Source organism: Poeciliopsis prolifica, unplaced genomic scaffold (assembly GCF_027474105.1).
Source record: "Poeciliopsis prolifica strain line A6 unplaced genomic scaffold, Auburn_PproV2 SCAFFOLD020, whole genome shotgun sequence".
In the NCBI taxonomy this organism is placed as follows: Eukaryota; Metazoa; Chordata; class Actinopteri; order Cyprinodontiformes; family Poeciliidae; genus Poeciliopsis; species Poeciliopsis prolifica.
This window is the reverse complement of record NW_026562395.1, coordinates 6,378,395-6,399,848: the sequence shown is the minus strand read 5'-3', so window position 1 is coordinate 6,399,848 and position 21,454 is coordinate 6,378,395. Positions and strand designations below refer to the sequence as shown.

The following is a 21,454-nucleotide window of genomic DNA, read 5'->3' as shown; positions in this document are numbered from 1 at the left end:
AAACATTGCTCTTAGAGTTTTGGCGTGAATATGAGTAAAGTCCTACAATACTGTGAAGGAAAACAAACTAAATCCATCATCCCTATGATGACGCGCAGTACCAGCAGCATCAGGCTGATTTGAGTTGGAGGAAAACCTGTAAGAGGATGAAGCAGAGGCTCAATGACCAGCAGGGGAACATCGACAAATAAAGCAGTTATACATTAAGATGGCCTAGACAAAGTTCACCAAAAAATGGAATTCAGTATCTTTGTAAGGAATTAAAAGCTCCATAAATCCAATGTGACTGAACCTGAGTTGTATTGCATAGAATTAAGTAAATTAGCTGGAATGTGCTAAATTAGATAGACATCGCAAATTAGCTAATTTAGTTAGAATAAGTGACTTAGCAAGAATTAGCAAAATCTCATTTTTTTGACCCAAAGATTTAGCTAAATTGACTAAATTAGTTAGAATCAGCTAAATCAAATAGCTTGAATTAGCTAAACTAGCTGGAACTCAGAAATCACTGACCCAAAGGAGAATTAGCTCATTTTCATGACCCAGGCTCTGGCTGTAAAGTGACAGAATGCTGCAAAGGTAAGACAGGAGGCGGCTGACAGTCTTTGCTGTGTTGATCCTCATCAGCGGCAGATTAGTGAATGACAGGACCCCCCGGCTCTGAGAGCAAACACCACGTTATAATAAATGAATGAAGCCTAACAAGCCGAGACGGGATAAAGACGCAGGCGGCTGCAGCCATGACTTCAAATTCAATCACGAATGTGAGTTGAGGCAGACAGATAAACCAGGACAGCAGGAGAATCGTGAGGAACAAATGTTTTATTTTACACACATAAACTCATTATTATATATATATATATATATATATACATATATATACAGCTATTTTTTTTAACAAAAGGGATGCATCACACTGGATCTGAATGATTGCACGAGAGTGAACACAAATCAGACAAATTCATGTTTCAAAGAAACAATTCTTACAAAATCTATAGAAGTGCTTGTGGAAGGAGATGGAGTTTGCTGGCAGAGGTGAGTCATGACTTACAAGTACGTAGTTTATTTATTTATCTTTATCTGATTTGGATATTTTGTGATGATGTTACTTCTACGAATAATCTTCGTTTGGGTCCTTAAAATGCCCAAATTTCCACAAAGCTTCACATTCTGGTCCTTCTGATGATGCAATGCTCAAATACTCGATTATGTTTTAAACAGTAGCAGTTTCACCAAATGCTCTTTTACACTGGAGTCATTTGTTGGACGAGGCTACGTTTTACTTTGACCTGAATAGAAACATGCTGAAGTAGTGCTACTCTTCTTGGAGCGTAATTCTTGGACACCTCTGTCTGTTGGGGAATAAAGCGCTCCCTCCGAACGTCCATTTAAATAGAAAGTACTTGACAAGTTGGTGAAAAACATTAAATAAAACAACACCTAGCAAAAAAAAAAAAAAAAAAAAAAATCACCCACTATAATTTCCCAGTGATTTTCCCCAAAAGTCCGTAACTACTACTGCCTTCATACGACAGAGACGTTGTCCAGCATGCACGCACACCTTTCCACAATCATGTTGGGGAACTCGGCCACCTCGATTTCAGTGTAGTCCCCCTTTTTCACCAGGTACATGATGGGCAGCGGGGCGCTGTCTGACACCGCGCACCGCCGCTCTCCGTAGCCGTAGTTGCGTTTGGGCTGTTTGCATCCTCCGGTGCACCTGAAGGCCTGGTAACCCGCCGGCTCGATGATCCAGTACTGTGTCCAGGTGAGCGCACGGAAGTTGATGAAGTGCTGTTCCCTGCAGCAGGTGCCCTTATTCTGGCTCGTGTCGCAGTCGCCCGCGGAGCTGCAGGAGAGACGGTGAGGAACGTGAGCTAACTGAGGCTAACAGATTTCAGGCAGAGGTGGAGGCTGGGGGGCCGTTGTCACGCCAAAGGGCCAAAAGCCTTACATTTTTTAGCTACTGCTCTGCTACCAACACAGAATCTAGTTATTATTGAAGCTGTGACTAATGTAGTCAAACAACGGTAGAAACTGCTAACAGAGTAAAAAAAAAGCTAAAAATGTAGTCAAACGACAGTAAAAACAACACTAACGTCGTCAGAAAACACTGACATAGCTCAAGAAAGCTAAGAAGAATGTCAAAGTAGCTAAATAATACTAAAAAGAACTCGAACAGAGACAAAAAATGCTCAAAATCAAGCAATATTCAAAAAACTCTGTACAGAAAGCTAACATGGTCGAAGTAGACTAAAAGCAACGACAAAGTCGACACAGAATACTAAAGAGAATGCTGAAAAAAACTCCTTCATGCTACTGTTTGACAGCACAACTTAAACATGAATTCGTTTATATTTAAATAGCTTTAAGTATTTAAATATCTTTTTAGGAAACGTAAAAAGGATCGCGTGGCCTCATTTCCACACTGACACGAGCGGGCCGTGTGCCGCAGGAAGCTCTCGCGCTCACCCGTACTCCTCCAGGCTGAGCGTGTAGAGGATGAGCTCGGGCCTCCCCGGGCTGCCGGTCTGCTCCTGGGTGGTGAAGCGGACGCTCCTCGCCACCTCCGCGGCGTAGCTGCCGGGTCTCTCGCCCTCGAGCCACACCTCGAGGTGCATGGGGGTGTTCCGCTGCTGCGTCTTGGACCAATAGAGCACCGCCTGGGTGACGTCAAAGCTCTTCCAGCCGGTCTCGTGAATTGGAATCAACCTGTGGAAACGCGATAAGGGCGACGAGTCAAGGAGAGTGTCAACTTTTTCTTTGTTGCGCTGCTCGTGCGCGTCTGCCTACCGCGAATCCACAAGGGAGGTCCGGTTGGAGCCGCCGGGCAGCACCTCCACCCAGTAGATGCTGACCCGGGCGTTGTTGACGGGCCGCTGGCTCTTCCTCTCCGCGGCGAGCCGCTTGTGGTGCGAGGCCCGCTGATAGAGCCTCAGCTCCGCCATGGTCACCTCGCTGTTATCCGGGATCCTCGCCTCCATGTCGAAGGCCAGGCGATGCCGGGTGGTGTCGGAGTACAAGTAGTCCCCGGAGATGTCTGGAACAGCGGGAACAAACGTTCGCTTTTCAGTCGGTTTCTGTCGGGTGCTTTGACGCAACAGGGGGCGCCGGTGCCAGAAGGGGCAAATATTGTGATTTGGATGGGGGAAATATTATAATTTGGTTGGGATTTTCTGCGTTAGGGCCATGATAAATAATAATAGTAACAAATTATATTGGGTAAGTAAGTTATAAAATGACAATAAATAAATAAAAGTAACATTGTGAGAATAAAAGAGAAAAAAGTCATAATATTATGAGAATGAAGTAGTTCTGCTATTACTACGACTTTATTCTTGTAATTTGTTTTTTTTCCCTTCTTGTCTGTTTTAATAGTTCCGTTCCTGCTTCCAAAAAATGAATAATTTGCGCACAATTACGCACAAAAATCACAGTTAATGTATTTAAGTAAATGACAAAAACAAAAAAAGATAAATAAATAAATCACCCTTACCTGCATTGCCGGGGACCCCCCTCAGGATGCCCACCAGGCTGGGCAGAGACCTGCGTCTCCTCCGGCTGTGGTGCGTCTTCAGCATGGAGAGGTACTTGTTCTTGATGTGCGCCGGGACGAGCAGGTTGTCCAGGTCCCTCTTTTGGATTTTGGGAACTTCGTCCAGGCCGAGCCTTTGCAGCAGCGCGTCCTTCATGTCGTCGTGCGTAAAGGCGCCGCCGGGCACCGGGAACGCGGCGCACAGGACGCAAAAGGCGCGGAGAAAATCCATGGCGAGGCTTTTTAGGAGAGCGAAAGCGCTGGTCACTGAACAGAAGCACGGCGTGTCCGTGACACTTCACCGGCCCCTTTTATATCGCCGCGGCCCTCCCAGGCGGTTCGCACTTTGTCGATGGGGGCAGGGGCCCCATCTTATCAGAACAAAGGTGCGACAATACAGCCCCATCTTAAACAGGATATCTAAATGGCCATACTTCAAACAGAGACCATTAGCTAGACTTGAGTGCCGTCCACCATGTGGAGGCGTGTATTCACCAGAACTGCACTAGAAATACGTTAAACCTCCACAGATGACATTTAACCTGAAACAAAATAGATACTTCTAAGATTTCATGCATTTTGTGGGATTGTCATAAAAACAAAACTTCACTGATCGTTGTGTTGTCTTTTCTAGAAACAAAAGTAACCCTTTGGAGACTTTCTTTTTAAATGAGATTTTCTTCTTTTTACCCTCCTACTATACATAGACACATAATTACCTGGGTATTTAACTAGTCTGAGGGCAATTTGTTGCACCGGATTTTATTTAGGGGAACCAGATTCAAAGGTAACAACACAGATGGACAGATAGAAACAATTGGTTATTTACAACTGTTATTGTTATAATAATAATAATTATTATTATTATTACTATTATTATTAAAGAAGTGTTCACTTCTCCCTCCTTCCTCTCAAACAGAAATGGAAATGGTGTTCAGCTAATTATTCTGCTCTTTCGTTTTTGGTTCACTTTCTCAGATATTTATTTTAAACTCTTTCATTTATTCATTTCTTCAAATTATTTTTACCCATTGTAATTGCTTGTCTTATTTTTTTAAAAGCCTTTGTAGCCTTTTGAGTTCTCAAAATTATGAATAAAATATATTATTATTATTATTATTATTATTACAAAGTAGCTGCTTGTATGCTTGTATCTTTGGATATGAGCATGCCATTAAAATATGTATGTATATATTGTTTTAAATGATCCAAATGGAGTGGTTATTAAAATGTGGGTGTTTTTGCCTGTCGTTTCGGCTACAAAGTGGCTGATGCAATTTCTGAATATATTTATGAATGTAAATATTGTCTCCTAAGAGCAAAATGAGCCATCTTTTCTCGAGTTTGCAACTTGAATTTCAAAGAAATGATCCTGCTCTCCTTCAAGTTGTATGTTTCCTGCACATTTTTCCTCCACCCTACCACCCCCAGACAGACAGACAGACTCTTGACCCTGAAGTGCCCTCTCCTCGGCGGCCCACGCGTACATTCCACCGCACGACATCAGGCCGGGTCGGTCTGACAGGAGCCCGTCGCTCAGCGGGGCCTCGCTGTTGTCTGGGTTGCCAGTTTTGCCCGGCGGAGGCTCCGTGGTGGTGGGGCGTTAGACGTCTGATGAACGTGCAACAGAGACAAGAGGTCGTCTCTGAAAGGAGGAAACGAAAGAGAGCAGAAGGAGTAGATGTTTATTCCACACTCTGAAACAGTCCAGCAGATTAAAATTATTAACCAAACAGAGTGTTAATCCAGCCCTCCACCCTCCTTCCAAGCCCCCCTTTCCCTCTCCTGAGCTCCTAGCCTGCCCATGGATGTGGATTGGGGCAGGCTCTTCACAGGCGGGTGATTATCTGATTCCATTGCGAGGATTTGCCTTGCCTTTTTTGTCACACAAACATTAGAAGCGGTGAGCTCTCGCTGGCTAACCCCCAGAAAGGGGGCCTCCCGTGGGCCCCCCTGGATGTGTATTGGGCCCACGTTTGCTCAGAGATGTCAGACAGACTGAAGGGGGCAACAGGAAGAGCAAATGACAGATGACTGCCAGACCTGCGTTCATCAGCCAGCAGCTTTCCGACAAGACAAATTATTAATTAGCGGCAGGGGAACGACGGGACCCTCCGCCGCCGGTTTGGAGTACGATGAGAAAAACACACGAGGCGATTCAGAACGAAGGAGGTGCACAGATTAGACCTCCACCAGTCTGCACATTACATTTGCTTCTTTTGCACAAAGAAGCAGAAAAGGACTGTGATCTGTGTTTCAAACTTCTTGCAACAACAAAAAAAAATTCAGTTTGCTGCAATGCACTGCAATTGTCCACATCCAGAGGGCCAGTCATTGTGTATATGTTTGAGGCATCCATCTTGATGACTCAGGAAAGAGTCATCAAGATGGATTCATTTTGGGTTCATTTGATTATTTTAATTAAGTTTTCTTTCCCAAAATTAAGCCAGCATCAGCTTATGAGATCATGCTGTTATTGTTCCTGAAATGACTGATTTTTTCTGCAGAAGTTACAAACATTTAATAGAATCAGCAGTGTGGAGATCAATATGTGATCCTTCAAAAGAGAGTCACTGCCTTGAGTCACTGACTTGCAGCTTTCAGCACCAGAAGCAACAATCTCTTAGGTTGTGCCGTGAACTTTGGAGCAATCCCTTGCACGTTGTCCAATCCAGAATCATCTTTCATGAAAATATACACCAGAAACCAACAAACCCCTGGTTAAAAAGGATACAATAGTTGGGTGCAGAGTCAAGGTGTTGTGGATTCAGAGGATCCCCTCCATGGCAACTGCAGTGACGTTCGTCTGCAACAACTGCCTGACATTGTTGCTAAACTAACTAAAGCCAGACACAAACTCAAACCTCTGCTCCAGGACAAAAAACTTCTTAACTCTCCTTAAATCTTATGACCCAACTTAAGTTTTATTTTTAAAGTTTATTACGCAACCCATGTGAACAGCCTTACAGTTTCATTGTTAAAAACTCTAAGTATTAAGCTATGACTTGCTAACAAAAAGCTGTTAAAGTCAACAAACTAGAGCTACGTTTTGTTGGAAATTTACACAAACCAAGATTACATGTGGGGTTCCCCAAGTCTCCATCCTGGGGCCCCTGTCTATTTAGCATCGCTCCTTCAGTCCAGTTCCAGTTTTATGTCTCGTATTGTAGACCCAAAACTCAACGAGGCTTCAGAATCATGGGTGTGTAAGAAACCTAGAGTTCACTTTTAAAGCCCTCATAACACCTTTAGCCGAATTGTTATACTGGTGAATTGCAAAATAATCAAAATGTCCATGAATGGATTTGCATCTTTTGAACATGGAAAACAATCAGGCAGATCCTAAATATCATGACCAACACCAGAACAAAATGTTTTACATCCCAGCAGACATGCAGCAGACATGGAGATTCAGGACAGTCGTCCAGTCCAGCCGAAAAAAGCCGATGTCTCTCCGCAGCCTAAAATACACACAGGCCTATTCAAAGCCCCCGGCGCTCACATTACAGCCTCTAATTCGGGGAAATTAGGATGCCTTTTGTGTGACATTTCTCAGTCTGTCCTCCTCCCAATCAGAGATAGGTTGCCGAGTTCAAAGATCCCATCTGATGTTCCGAGGTGGCATTTCTTTTCAATCAAAGGACCCCAACGCCCCCTCCTCCTCCTCCTCCAAAAGAAACCCCATCTCCCGCAATCAACAACGCGGGTGTTAATTAACATCCAGGCATTTGCATTGAAAAGCGGTCCAATTTATAGCTCATTCCCTTCCATTTGTGAATCATTGGCTGCAGAAGCCATTGTTTGCAGAGAGGCGCTGTGCATGGGGCGGCTTGCGTTTGCGCTTTCTCTTGCGCATTTCTCTCTCTCTCTTTTTTCTGTCTCCCAGGGAAACAAGCTCGGAAGAGGGGTGTGGGTGGGGTGCGGGGACATGCATGCATGCATGTTCCTGCATGCTCCCAAAAGAAAAGAGTCAATATTGAACTTGTGTTGGTGGCCTCCCCGCAAACTCCTCATTATTCACATTGTCGCCGACTTCCTGACTTATCTCGACGTCAAATATTTGCGGAAACGATGCGCTCACTTTGCACCTTCATAGTTATGGGGTTCTTTGCGCATGTCTCCGCAGCTGCAGAGCGCCGTCTGGGGAGGACTCCTCGAGGCGGCCCGCCAATAATCATCGATCGGAGTCAAAGACGCCAGACCCTGGACACAAAAGCCCCATGCGCCGACTGCTGCTGGACGATGATTGCGTTTCACACTCATAATGAGGGCCAGAGACGCCGGGGCCACGGACCTAATCCGTCTGTAGACTTAACCCAATAGGATCAGACGTGATTAATAGGGAAAACTTAACCTTTTTAAATCAGGGTCTAATTAATAGTCGACATTCTGGATACTTCCGCCCGTGCAGAAAACACGTGTTCTTTCACTGGTTTTCATTTATAGCAGTTTTCCGGCTTTTTCCATTGGATTCAGGTCTGGACTTTGGCTGGACCATTTTAACACACAAGTATACTTCGACCTAACCCTTTCACTGTATCTCTGACTGCATGTGCAGGGTGTAGGGAGAGTCTCCAGCCATCAATTCAAGCCCAAAAATTTTATATGCAGAATACTTTATTGATCTCAAAGGGAAATTAAATGTAATTCTTCACAGATTTATTGTAGACAGTGATGGCTGTTGGCAGGAAAGATCTCCTGTAGCTGTCCGTATTACGTTGAATTTGAAGCAGCCTCTGACTGAAGGTATTCTGTTTTCCCAGAACAGTCTTAAAAAGAGAGTCAATTTTCTTGGTTTTATGAAGGATCCTTCTTTGCATCGTCATCTGCAGAGGTTCCACAGTCGGCCCCAGGAAGGAACCAGCCTTCTTTATCACGTTGATGAGGCTTTTTGGGTCAACATTTAGAGAGAACATTCTTAACAATAGACTTAAAGGAGGTATTTAGCATCTCCCTTTTCCTGTGGAGAAAAGCAACCCCAGATCCTAATACTTTTTTTTTACCTTTCTTCCTATGTAGTTTTTTTTTTTTTTTTGTCCTGCTCATGCATTTGTGGGTTTTCTCCCAGTTCTCTGACTTCCTCCCAGATTCCAAAACTCTTAAATAATCACTTTAGGCATGAGTGTGTATGGATAACTGAACGGATGAAGAAAATATTTCAGTCTCATCTGACCAATTCAAGACCAGATTGGACAGGTTGTTTCACCTGAGCTGCGGATTTCTGCAGCTCCTCCAGAGTTGCCTTCTCTGATTAATGCTCTCCTTGCCCTGCCTGCCAAGTTTATGGGCTGGGAATCTTTACCCTCGCAGCAGTAGGACATCCTAACCTTGGCCCAAAATGATTGAGAACTGAGAAGTGTTTAAAGGTAGCGCAAAAGATCAGTTTTAAAAATGTTCTCAGTTTTTTTCAAATACTACATTTACATATTTCTACTGCAAGATGGTACTTTTCAAATCCAGCTGATAAGACAAGGATGGGTCCCAATGGGTCAGAATTTGATACAGAAGCTAATATCTACTCTATAGAGTGAGTTGCATCAATTGTGAAAAAATATGACATGCTTATTTCATTTGCTAATGAAGGTCTCTCAAATGTTTTGGAGTTATATTTCAGCATATTATTGACATACATTACAAAAACTTAAAAGTGTTAAAGACACAAAAGCAAAATTGAAACCGCTGACTAATAAATAAATAAATAAATAAATAAATAAAAATCACAACATAAACTGACCAAGGTTGCAGTAAGACATAACTTACACCAGAGGTCGCTGTTGTTCTCTCAAAGAGAACTCCCGTCTGGAACGTTCTCATTCATTCATATTTTCATTCATGGGCAAGGCTGGATGCAAATATATTTATTTCTTAATGAAAGCTTTTTTTTTAATTTTTTAAATTTATTATCATTAAATTCAAACAAAACTTTCTTGGAACAAATAAATGTGCACAAGGTGCAGCATGAGATCCCAAAGTGTAAATAAAACAAAGCAAAAAACAAACAAACAAACAAAATAAAAACTTGTCGTACTTATGGCAACGTGCTGTCAAAAAGTATTCAGCTCTTACAGGTTTTTTCTGTTTGTGCCTTTTTGTCACAAGTACTTCAGATCCTTTAATATCAGACAAAGATACAGTCAGAATATACAAAATTTAGAATTCACAAACTTCAATTTGATCCTATGTACAAAAAAGTTAATCAAATAGTGAAAGTGTGTCATTCTTATTTAAATATTTGCTGAAATTATTCAATTCTTTCTTTTCATATTTGAATGAAATATTGACCCACTGAAGTTATTTCTAATGGCTTGTTTTTTAATTGTTTTGAAAAAAAAATTTTAAACAATGGCATTGATGGTCTTCCATAACCATATAAACATAGTTTAGGAATTCTGTTGGTGAAACAAGTGTTAAAACATTTGCATGTGACATAGATATATTTAGTATAGATATTGATATATCCAATTAATTAAACTGTGTTTTCAGAATAATAATAATAGTTATTATTATTATTGTTATGGCACTATTTTTAAGCACATCTAAATATAGATAAATATTAAATTATCATTAATAAATTATTGATGCATACTAACAAATATTATATAAAGCTCAATAAAACAATAATTTGCTCAAATAAATTATTGAAGGTCAATTATTATTAAATTGTGTCACGTTGGGGCTTCCATAGGGGCCAGGTGTCAGACGCAGACCACGCCACTGCAACGGTATATCTCCATAACTTCAGTGTAATATAGCCTCTTAAAGGGACAAGCACAGTCAGTCACGCAGAAAATCATGTTCTCGCTGCTGCACCACCACCACTACCAGCAACAGCAGACACACAACCTGCAGTTTCCATTCACAATATTGACAACCCGCACCACAACCAGTCCAAGTCCCGCCACTCCCCCTCACCTCCTCTCTGTACAGCAGATGCTGTGACGGGGGCGCCATGATGATGATGATGATGATGAGCTGGGATTTTGCCTGCAGCAGCCGCCAGAGATCGTGCCAACCCGGGGAGATGAGCTGCGAGAAGGAAAGACGTCTGTGAAGGCGCACAGGAAATAATCATGGCGGATTTGTTGTGGTCGGTATGGTGACGAGAAGAAGCGATTTTAGGGCCTAAGTCAAGTAAAGTTTTCTCACCAAACACTATAGCCGAGCGAAAAATCCAATTTGTAGCATCGGCGATACAACAAGAGTTACAATTGCGTTTGTGTGAACAAGCAAAAAAAAAAAAAAAAAAAAAATGCATTTGGGTGCCAAAATTGCATGGAAATCACTGTGCATGTGAAATGTGTCCAGTTCACATGGACACATGTGCAAGGCTCTCCACTTATTGAGACAGGGAACGAGGACATGGGGAAGGGTGCTCCATAAGACCCGGGAGGTTAAAGGTCATCCATAGTACTTCATGCTATTTCTAGTGGGTTTCAGAGGAGCCAAATACTGTGCATTCAAACTTTGGTCCAATTTATGCGCAAATATATACACATATACATAATCCCAGAAAAATAAAAAACTGGGATTAAAAATAAAAGCAAGCCGGTATGATGAGCATCGGTATCAAGCAAACTGAGATTTTTGGTTCATTCAAAGAACCTCAAATCCAATTCTGTCTGTTCTGTTTAAATTCTTAATGTCATTTTTTTTAAAGAAAGAAAATTATTTTGCAGTGCTGGAGATTTGAAGGGTGTTTTTTGACCTTCATATTTGCGCGTCTCAAAACAAATATCCCAGCCTCCTGTTGCTGCCTCGTCAACACCAATGTCAATGCAAACACATTCAAATGAGACGGTGCCGTTTCGTGATTTCTGAGGCGTCGAAAGCTAGCTAATATCCCAGCCTCCTGGGTTTTCTCGTTGGGTTTTCCCACAATCCACCGCGGCGTTGCAGAAGGAGCGGTCCGCTCGGCTGTCTCCTCCTCGTTTACGGTCTCTGACAGCCTGACTGTGCAAAGACGGCGAGAAGCGACCGACACAGACCGGCGGGGGAGGCAGGCAGGCGGCGCAAAGGAAAGGAAAAGACGGGAGGGGGGAACATTCAGACAGTGTCCCGTATTTGGAATAACCAGGACAAGAATACAGATAGTCTTTTTTTGTTGTTGTTGTTGAAAGTTTGTTTTCTCTTTTTGACGTGAAACGAGGTTCTTTGTAACCTTCAACAGAAAGAGCCGCATTTTGTCCTCCGACTGGAAACTCGAAGGTAACTGCAGACCAAACTAGGGAGACGTTTGGTTTCTGGACGAAGAATGGGATTTAAAGAACATATCTGCCAGCAGTGAGTGAGGGGAACGCAGCCCAGCAAGAAAGAAGGAAGAACTGTCGCAGAAATATTGGAAGTGTGCGCTTACTGCGTGTCCTTTGGTGAGGTGGGGTGCGGGGGGGGGGGGGAGAGAGGAAAGATGGCATTTAGAGGGGAAGAAAAGTAGCGTTAGCGTCAGTTCTCCCTGGCTAGCTCCGGAGCTAAGCTAGCAGCGGGCTTGCTCACTAAGCCTGTGTCGCCCTTTCATTCCTGGAGCAGAGGAGGGGCGCCGGGGCTCTCCGTAGCACTGCGGGTCTGCCGTTGCGTTTCAGGGCTCGCTGGAAGAATGGAGAACCCCAAACATCTGCCTCGGCACCAGCTCAGTGAAGACTGCTGATTTTTTTTATTTTTTATTTCTTTTTGTTTCGCTTTGAAAAGGGAGCACCAACTTGATTCTGCACTGTTTTTCCCCCCCTCGGCCCCCCAGAGAGCGCAGAAGAGCGGAGGGAGCTGCAGGAATCCACCGGCCTGGGGCAGCCTGGGACTCGCCTGCTTGTTTTCTTATGCGCCCGGAGGGGAGCGGGCACAGGGGGGCGAGGGGGGGAGGTTAACAAAATAACGGGGGAATCGTTCACGTCTCACCCACCTTATGGATGCTGGATCTGAACGGGGAGATCATGAGAGGGTCGGTTTTGCGAACGGAACGAGCTCCATTGTGCCCGCGACGCAAAGTTTGAATATTTTCAAGACATCCTCAAGGTGAGAGAAGTTTCTCTCCAGGCCCTTCTGCGCCAACCAACAGGGCCAGAAGGTGGGGTTCTCCACCCGCTGCCACCCCCACCCCCCTCCGCCCCCTCCTGATTTTATTACAATCATCAGTATTATCGTTATTATTATTATTACGACTATTTTTTATTTTTACATTTTTTTGATTGCCTTCAGAAGCTAACAGGCCTGAACAAAACATGTCGGGAGAGGTGCGTTTGAAGAAGCTGGAGAAGCTGCTCCTGGACGGCCCAGCTCAGTCTAATGGCCAGTGTCTGAGTGTGGAAACCCTGCTGGATATACTGGTGTGTCTGTACGACGAGTGCAACAACTCCCCCATCAGAAGGGAGAAAAATATCCTGGAGTTCTTGGATTGGGGTGAGTTGTCTTTTCCTCATCTTCCATTATTTTTGACTTCTCGTTTGGCCCGTTTCGTGCACACAGCCTCCCTGACTCTTTGGGAAAGATAATAACAATGTTGGTGGTGCAGCGGCCCTCCCTTCACCATCACATTCCTTTTATAGTAGTAGTATGGGATCGCTCGCTTTCTCTTTCTTCTCCTTGCTGCAAGGCCTCGGTGTTCTTGTGTAATGCAAAGGTTTATGTGGTTTTGGCAAGTTGTAACGCATGGCAAGCTGTCAGGGGTGGAGGGGGTGGAGGGTGGGGGGAGGGTGACCCTTTAAACTGAGATAAAGTAAAGAAAAGCTTGCAAAGAGTTTTTTAAAAGCATTTTTTGTCAATGCAAATCCAGAAACGATTTTCTTTGGGAGGGTCTGATCTGCACGGGTCCTTAAGCGATATTTGATTTTCGATCAATTCAGATCAGGACAAAGAAAATTAAAAGTTATTGTACCTTCAAAGTCATTTTCGGATTGAAATTCTGATGGCAAGACGGAGCTCCAGTAGCAGCCAGTCTTGCAGCAAATCTGAAGAGGCCTCTGACTGAAGACTGCTGCTATATGTCAGTCTCGTAGGTATTTTTTTATTTAGCTTTTTAGATGCTAATCAGCTGCTCCTAGTTGCAAAACAAAACACCTTGTTGCCATGGTTCTAAACATAAAAAAGTGATAGTAAAAGTCCTAATAGCTGTATATCACACTATGATTCAAAAACTGAGCTAGCATAACAAGAGCTACTCCCACATGCTGACCAGAGCAAAACCAGCAAGGAAAGAAAAAGTGCATCAAAGTACCAGTAGTCGGTCGACTGTGTTTATGGATATAAAATAATGAAAAATTGTAGTTTTTATGTCCTGAAATGCGGAAAAAATCATCAGAATCTTCAGTCTTTGAATTGTTGACCACTGATCAGAGCAGATCAAGGGGAAAAGTGTCCGTTTCTGATCTCTGGGCCAACACACACTCCACGTGTGTCCAGGTGAACATATATGCGGACAAAGCGTACTTTTCTGCCATTGCGTTTACTCTGTACAGATCAGTTTGTTACCTGTGCTTTGTATTCTCTGTTGCAAACAAACTATATCACTAGAGGCAGTTTATTTTTTTGCAGTTCTTTTTTTTATTTTAAATACTGAACATGAATGACAATAAACTCCTCAAATTTCACACAGAATGTTCTGTAGTTCTATTTTAATCTAAACATCTTCTATTGTCAAATACAGTCCAGTTACTGTTGGTATAAAGGTACTCCGCTCTTTAAAATATTTGTAATTAGACACTAGAGAAAGATGCAGTGCTGCTTCTCTTCCAACCTGTTGCTGTGCACTGCCAGTCAGCTGGCTGAAATAAGGTGGCTACTCTTTCCCCTCTCTCAGCTAAGTCTTATTATGCATTTTCCTTTAAAATCACAGTGGACATCCCGTGAAACAGTTGGACTTTTACTCAAGGTGCCAAACAACAAGAATTTCAAACTGCTCCTTTGCTGATTCCTTGCGATTTAACCAAAAGTTTCGGTCACGCAACCACATTTTCTTGCAGTAGACCAGGAGTAGATTACACAAAGTTACTTTCAATAATCAGTCTTCAAAGCAGACACAAAAAATGTCCTTGCATGTTCATTTTCTTTTTTTTTCTGTATGGGAGAGGTGAACCCAGTCTATATCAGCACACACTTAATCAGGTTTTGTAACCGTCTTGCTCTGTAGTCGGATCAAACTTGGGCAAGAGGTAAAACACAGGAGGCAGAAGGGCCACACACGCACACACACACACACGCACACACACACTCACACACGCACGCACGCGCACACACACAAATTCAATCCTTTTTGCCTTACCAGAAGCACTGTGTGTGTGTGTGTGTGTGTGTGTGTGTGTGTGTGTGTGTGTGTGTGTGTGTGTGTGTGTGTGTGACATTGGGGTTTGGTTTGTGCATGAAGCAGGAATGTGAACAACTTACCTTTTTTTTTTTTTATCTAGCGCAGAGGCCCAGCTCACTGCCGGAGCATGCCTGGCTGCCTTGTTCGCCCTGTCTCTCTCTCTCTCTGTCTCTCTCTCTCTTTTTTTAAGCTAAAAAAAAAAAAAGAAGTGCAGCAGTGCAGGAGCAGATTGTTCCCTTCACAGGCAGAAACATGAATCAAGACAGATTAATAATAAAGGAGGCATTAAGAAATGCTGCATAAAGAACGCAATGGGTTGCTTTGGCGGATGCTGTCTGAAGGACTGCATTGGAGGAATGGTTCTGGACTGAGGGGTTAAACGGGTAGCAACAGGCTCTGACAAAGACGCACAGGGAGGCAGTAAAGTTCAGTCAAACGGTGGGAGAATTTGGTTGCGTCCGTACCACCTGGTTTACCCGCTCCCTCCTGAAACAGCGTGAAAGTCGGGCGCAGGCAAGTTCTGTCGCAAGTCCTTGTCTTTGAGGACGGTCGGCATTAGCCGACGGTCGGCATTAGCCGCCAGTCGCCGCTTCTCAGCTGATCGGCAGCATCTAGCCGGAGCCTTGTAGCAATGCCAGAGGTGCCGCTGACCTTTTTAAGATTCAGTGCCAAGTCGGGGACTTAAGCCTGACGTTTTCCTGTGTTGACACCAGAAACTCTTGACTGGTCTCAGTCAGACACAACACACGCCACTCAGATGCGTCCGAGCCTCCATCCCCGCCCTTGGGTCCCATGTCGCTCTTCAGGGACAGCTAATGAGTCTCCAGGAACTGTACGATAATGAGATTATGTGTAATGAAACTTCAAGGCTTATTTGTGTTTATATTTCAACAAACCTAAGTGATTGTTCATATCAATAAACCTGAGGGGATAAGACAATTGATTTCTGCTTCCTTTTTTTGCATTTTGCGATCATAAAGAAAATATCGTTGTGCAGGTTCGCTAAAGTCTATTGGCTTTACCCACAATTTTTTACAAAATGGACTCAAATGCTTCAGCCTTTCTCTCAGGCTACATTCACAGCGGGTCTTGATGCTTAATTCTGGTTTTTCTTTGACTCAAATAATTTTTGTGTGTGTGTGTGGTCATTGATACTACAACCAGTCTTATGTGTGAATGCTTTCTGTCCCTAACGCGACCAGCAGTCACAGAAGAATAACGTTGACCTCACACAGTTGCGCTCTGTTTACAGAAGTGATAATTGATGCTGCTGTAAAGTTATTCAGATTCGTCACAAGATCATAATAAGACGAGGGAAGCTAATGAAGAGACGCCACAGCTAACAGCAGCGGTGATTTGTAGAGCATTGCCTGCAACGTCCATCAACGGGACCAAGAGTGGTGGTATTGTAATGTGATGCGGTTTACTGACAAAGTTCATGATTCTGATTTTCAGCCACTGCTTAAATCCAGATCTACCACATCTGGTTTCTTCTGGTGCAGAATTATGACGCGTGTCTTGTGTCAATGACGTGAAAGTCGTATTAACTGCGACGAGACTGTTCAGCCTGCAGACGCTTTAAAAACAATTAGATTCAAATATGATTCAGTGTCACATATGGAAGTGACAGATCAGACTTTTTTGGTAGGGTGGGGGGTAAAATATTGGAATTGGGTTGTTCAGATAGCTGTGACAAAATCAAATATGGGTCAGATATTGGCTTTTTTTTTTTTTTTGTCTTTTACTACAGTTTCTTCCACTTCTCTGAAAACAATACTATTTTCTTTTTAAGCACAAATCCATACCATCTGGGAGTGATAACACACCCTCATGTTGGTTGGTGAAACCAATAAGTAAAGTTGGACAACCTTAGATTTAAAAACTCGCGACATACCGACTTTTTTTCTGCCACGGACTGATTCTTCTTTGTCTTTTGTTGACGTTGTTGCTTCCTTTTGGACAAAATATGACGGGCTGGGTGTTGGAGGCTCGGGAGGGGGGTTCTTCCCCTTATGACCAAGAGTGATAGTGAGGGCAGTTTGGGGATGTGCTTCCCCTACATGAAAGTATGATGTGACAATGGAGAATATTTTCTCAATGACAAAGTATGAGGCACTGGGTTTGGGTGAGAGGTGCTTCCTCTATAGCAAAATGTGATGAGGCCCCAGTAGATTGCATATGCTGCTGGGGAATTTTATCCATGACAAAACTGAAATATAATAAGTTTATGTGTGGCTCGGTAATAAAAGTTCTCAAGGACCAGTACCAGTGGCCCGATGGTTTCTGCAGTTTGAGTCCCAGTTTTCATAAAAATATGGCAAAAAAAATCACACCTCATCTTTTTTCCTGAGATCCCGTTTAGTTTGCAAACCATAAGCACACATTATCTGCTTACTTTGGCTGAAATCAGCAGTTAAGTACAAAGATTGGAAGAGGGGCTTTAACAATAATCGAGGAAGCGTTCCATCATTTGGAAAAGGAAACCGTATCCCCCTCTGATGGGATCCTAGCACTGCGATAAGACTCCACAAAACATCAGACCGCACCTTGGTGTCACAGCCAACACCAAAATTGGGATAGAATTAGGGTCAAGTCCTGTCTTGTCCTTTAAAGAAAAAAGAAAAAAGAAAAAAAACGTTTGAAAGTGTCGCCACTCCCATATTTTCTTTTGTTCTTTGGAAAAACATCCAGCCACAAGGTCAAAGGGAAAAAATGCACACCTGTTACATGTGTAACACACTGAGGGGCTGCAGTCTGAGCAAGAAAGGGAAGGCAAAGACAACACTGTCTGTCTGATTGTACTTTACTAACAAACTCACTTGTAGCGATTTGGAAGCAGATTGGAACAGACACACAGTATTGAAGCACACCGTCTTCTTCCTGGGAGGCAAACATTTGTCCTGGGTTTCTTGTTTTGCATTGACCTGAAACGGAGACCGCTGCCTGACCCGTAACCATGCATATCCCGACTCCTCACTGCTGCATCTACCCGTTTCAACCGCAGCTCTTGTATGTGATCCATCTCTTTAACCTCTCTCTCTCTCTGTTAGTTTGGCTGCTTTGGCAAATTTTGTGCAGAAATAATAGAATCTGAAACGTTTCTTTGCCCGACACCTTCTGCCTTTTTAAAAAGAGACAAACATTCCGCTCATTTTTCCAGAGGTCAAGCCGATAAATAGCGATGCTTTCACTTTCACATCGACGTGGGTTACTTTTCGAAAAGTTGCACAATGTCACTTCGTATCAAGTCCAGGGAATTGATACGATTGCATGTAAAGCTGAATATAGTGTTAAATTACGCATCAGAAATGCTATTTCCTGTCAAATCCTACACTGCTTCCTGTGTTTCGGAGCAGCTGGATGAAAAGGGGCACTGGTGCCAAGCCACCAGCGACCCAACTCGGGGGAGTTTGCCTGACCTTTTCTCCCAGTCCGCATTCAGTGTTGGCCCACAATGGCCAGCTGTTGAGCTGCAGCTGATGTGTGCTCCACCCTGCGCGGCTTTCATTGGCAGCACGCCTCACACACAACACACACCGACACACACATTATTGTGGTTTTGCCTTACTAGGCTATCTCATGGAGCACAGACCCGAGTACCTCCCTGTTATTCCCGTTACTAAACAGACCAGAAGAGCCGCCTCCACGTACACGGGAGGGGGGAACGTTTTAATTGTGTCTGTTTCAAGAAAGAATTTTTTGTCACGTGGTTTTAAGTTCAGCCTGCAGGATAGTTCACTCCCATCAGCTGCAGGCAGCTCTGTGATACTGGGGAATGAACACGTTACCCAGCATTAGGGCTGCAACTAACAGTTATTTCACTAATCCATTATTCTAGAAGATTAATTGATCAAAGAAATTGGCCTATTCTGCGGAACTTTCATTGAACAACTTAAGTCTCTTTTATACATTATTAGAATTACAGTAAGATACAAAAAACCCACCAAATTAATTGATTTTCTTTTTTAAAATAAGAAAAAAAAACATTTTATTGCCAAAAATGCAATAACATCATTCCTTTAGTGAATGATGTACTTCAGCCCTACTACATCCACACAGCTATACATGATCTGGACCTACATATCGTGGCTGGGTGGAGATTGATATCGACCAAAAAGCAGGAATAATCTTATTTTTACTTTTAAAAACAAAAAATACTGTATAACCTTGAGGTAGAGGCATGTTGGGATCAATGGCTACCTGTGAGGGTCTCTTGAAGAAGCTACAAAACAGCTTGCGTGTGATATTTTGGACGTTGGAGCGGCCCCTGCCAGGACATCCTCGCTGTCCGCAGGAAGCGGCCGCCGGAGAGAGCAGGAAGGGACCACAAGGACCCTGCGAGCGAGTCGGGACCAAACCGGCCGCATGATGTCACACCGGGAAGTGGGGACAGCTGCGTCGCATTGTGTCATTGTGTACTCTGCACGTCACTCACAGCCACTGTTTTCGAACGTCGCTGGGAACGCGCAAGGTCGTCGAGCCGTTTGTTTTCTCGCCGGTGGATTCCCAGATCACACCAGTGCCCGTCTGTCACTCTTTCTCACACACACACGCACACACACGCACGCACGCACACACACACACACACACACACACACACACACACACACACACCACACACACACACACACACACACACACACACACACACACCACACACACACACACAAAGACAGCTTTTTCCATTGTCCTCACACAGACACAGCAGAGGGGCTGTAGTATCCTCTCTTCTGCTGCATAAAAGCGTTCAGTGATTTAAAGGAGGAAGTCCAACATCAGCAGCTGGATGTTCTGATCTCTCTATTTTTAACTAACTCTTCTAATGTGATTTGAAAAGCTTAGCTGTGTTTCCATTACAAACAGGCGCAAATCTTTGTTGATATTCCGCTGAAGTGGAAAAGTACACAATTTCGTAATTGTAGTGTTTCCATTAAAAAAACAAACCGTTAAAAATCACATGAATATTTAAATAAATAAACTTGACACTTCCTGTCGTTGTCTTTGTCATTTCCTCAGTAGTGACATCTGGTTGTTAATCACATGATTTATGAGGCGCAGAAAAGTGTTCCAGTTGGAGTTTTGCGAAATACACTAATTTTGACACGGGTTAAATAAAAAAATAAAAAACAATGTGAAATTTGCATGCTTTCCATCAACCAAATTTATTTTTGTAATGTCAAGTTGCGCAATTTTAAGGCTAAGGGAGTCGCGGCTGCTGTCGGTGTCCATGCAGCGGACATCCATCCCTCATTAACGTATCGTGAAATTGCTTATCACGTTTTATCGTGAGCGTGTTCACAGCTGGCCTTTAAAACCCCCTCAGTCCATCTGTCTGGGAGCTTTGTAGGCACATAAATGACTGCTGCTAATTGTGCTGCATCATCAGAAAGTGGCAGGGGCAGGGTCGACTTCCTTCCTCCGTCTCCCAGAGGACACACTGTAGCACAGGTCATTAGCCGGCCTCTCAGGACTCCTGGGATCTCTCCATCCCTCCTCCCCACAGCCTCTTCCTCTCTTTTTTTTTACCTTTTACCTCTCTTCCTTCTCTCATCTCTTCTTTCTCCTTGTCTGGTCAGCTATTCCCCCTGCAGTGCTTGTTAGGCTTTTAGAGTTGACTGAGTTATGCTGAAGTATCGACAGCTGCACTCATTAGTGATTTTTGTGGCTGATTTCTGATCTTTTTTTCTTTTTTGTTTTTTTTTTTTTTTGCAAAACTGTGACTCTAAAATATAAATTCTGTCAATGAGAATTACATTTAACTATATGAACTTCTTAATAACAATTCCTCAAAAAACACCCCAGTTTTTACCCTGCATCCTGAGAAGTCTCCAAATTCAGTATAATTTTCCAGATTATGGGTCTGAAGTTTGAATTTCAGCATCTCTTCTTTACTTATTTACAAACCGGATTATATAATCCCACTGTTTTTGAGTCTAAAAATGCATTCATGTGCCTCGTCACCAGCCTGATTTCAGGCTGTTTACAGGGTGATGCCGATGCTAAGCGATGGTATTGGGTTTTACTTGCTAACTATGATGTTGCCAGCTGGATAAACTCCAGGGCACACTCCATTTGCATGGTGGTTCACTGGTGGTTTTCTGTTCTGGTGTTTTTTAAATGCATAAATAAACCAAATGAGCACGAGGCTGCTTTGTTTGCTACTTCCGGCTTACCCGATCATTTCCAGCTTCCACTTTAGAAACCAAAGAAAACATCACACGATGGTCACAAACACGCAAACAGTGTTTCTCTCAAACGACGCAAGGATTGGGTCATTTGTAGAAATGTCAGAAAACGAGTCTGTTGTCTCTGCTGTGATGCTTGGGTCTCAGTGAAGCGATTAGAGACGCCTTGTTTTGGCAGCCAGCGACACACTCATCAACGCCACAGACAGAGTGACATTGTGTCCTCACTAAGTTTTTTTTTTTTTTCTCCCTTTGCTGTTGTTTTGTTGTTGTCCACGGATGGATTTCGAGATACCAAAGACTTTCAGCCATTTAGCTGGAACAGTCCGGCGGCCAGCTGGCAGAGACTCGCTTAGTCTGGTCTCTGTCCGTAGTCCTGGAAGCGGGGGGCCGTGCGTCAGAGGCGAGAGCTTCGTCTTGAGAGGGCCATTACTTAGTGACACCAGA

General features: G+C 43.5%; 2 protein-coding genes across 11 annotated transcripts in view; one reads left to right on the top strand and one right to left on the bottom strand.

The window, feature by feature from the left end:
- Positions 1 to 893: 893 nt before the first annotated feature.
- On the bottom strand, positions 894 to 10,498 carry lft1 (lefty1). The gene is made up of 6 exons (XM_055044471.1): positions 10,448 to 10,498; positions 5,023 to 5,180; positions 3,497 to 3,774; positions 2,794 to 3,040; positions 2,473 to 2,712; positions 894 to 1,849 (listed from the first exon to the last, which is right to left on the bottom strand). The coding sequence occupies exons 2-6, from the start codon at positions 5,037 to 5,039 to the stop codon at positions 1,525 to 1,527; spliced, it is 1,107 nt and encodes a 368-aa protein (XP_054900446.1). The 5' UTR covers positions 5,040 to 5,180; positions 10,448 to 10,498; the 3' UTR covers positions 894 to 1,524.
- Positions 10,499 to 11,454: 956 nt separating this feature from the next.
- The window catches only part of cdc42bpab (CDC42 binding protein kinase alpha (DMPK-like) b), a 78,869-nt gene continuing 68,869 nt past the window's right edge, over positions 11,455 to 21,454 (top strand). For 8 of the 10 annotated variants that reach the window (XM_055044644.1, XM_055044641.1, XM_055044640.1 and 5 more), the window contains exons 1-2: positions 11,455 to 12,538; positions 12,722 to 12,922. In XM_055044644.1, coding sequence (XP_054900619.1) covers positions 12,745 to 12,922 — 178 coding nt within the window. In that variant the 5' untranslated portion in view covers positions 11,455 to 12,538; positions 12,722 to 12,744. Of the gene's footprint in view, positions 12,591 to 12,721; positions 12,923 to 21,454 lie in introns of all 10 variants that reach the window. The other 2 variants (XM_055044636.1, XM_055044645.1) reach the window with 2 other exon arrangements.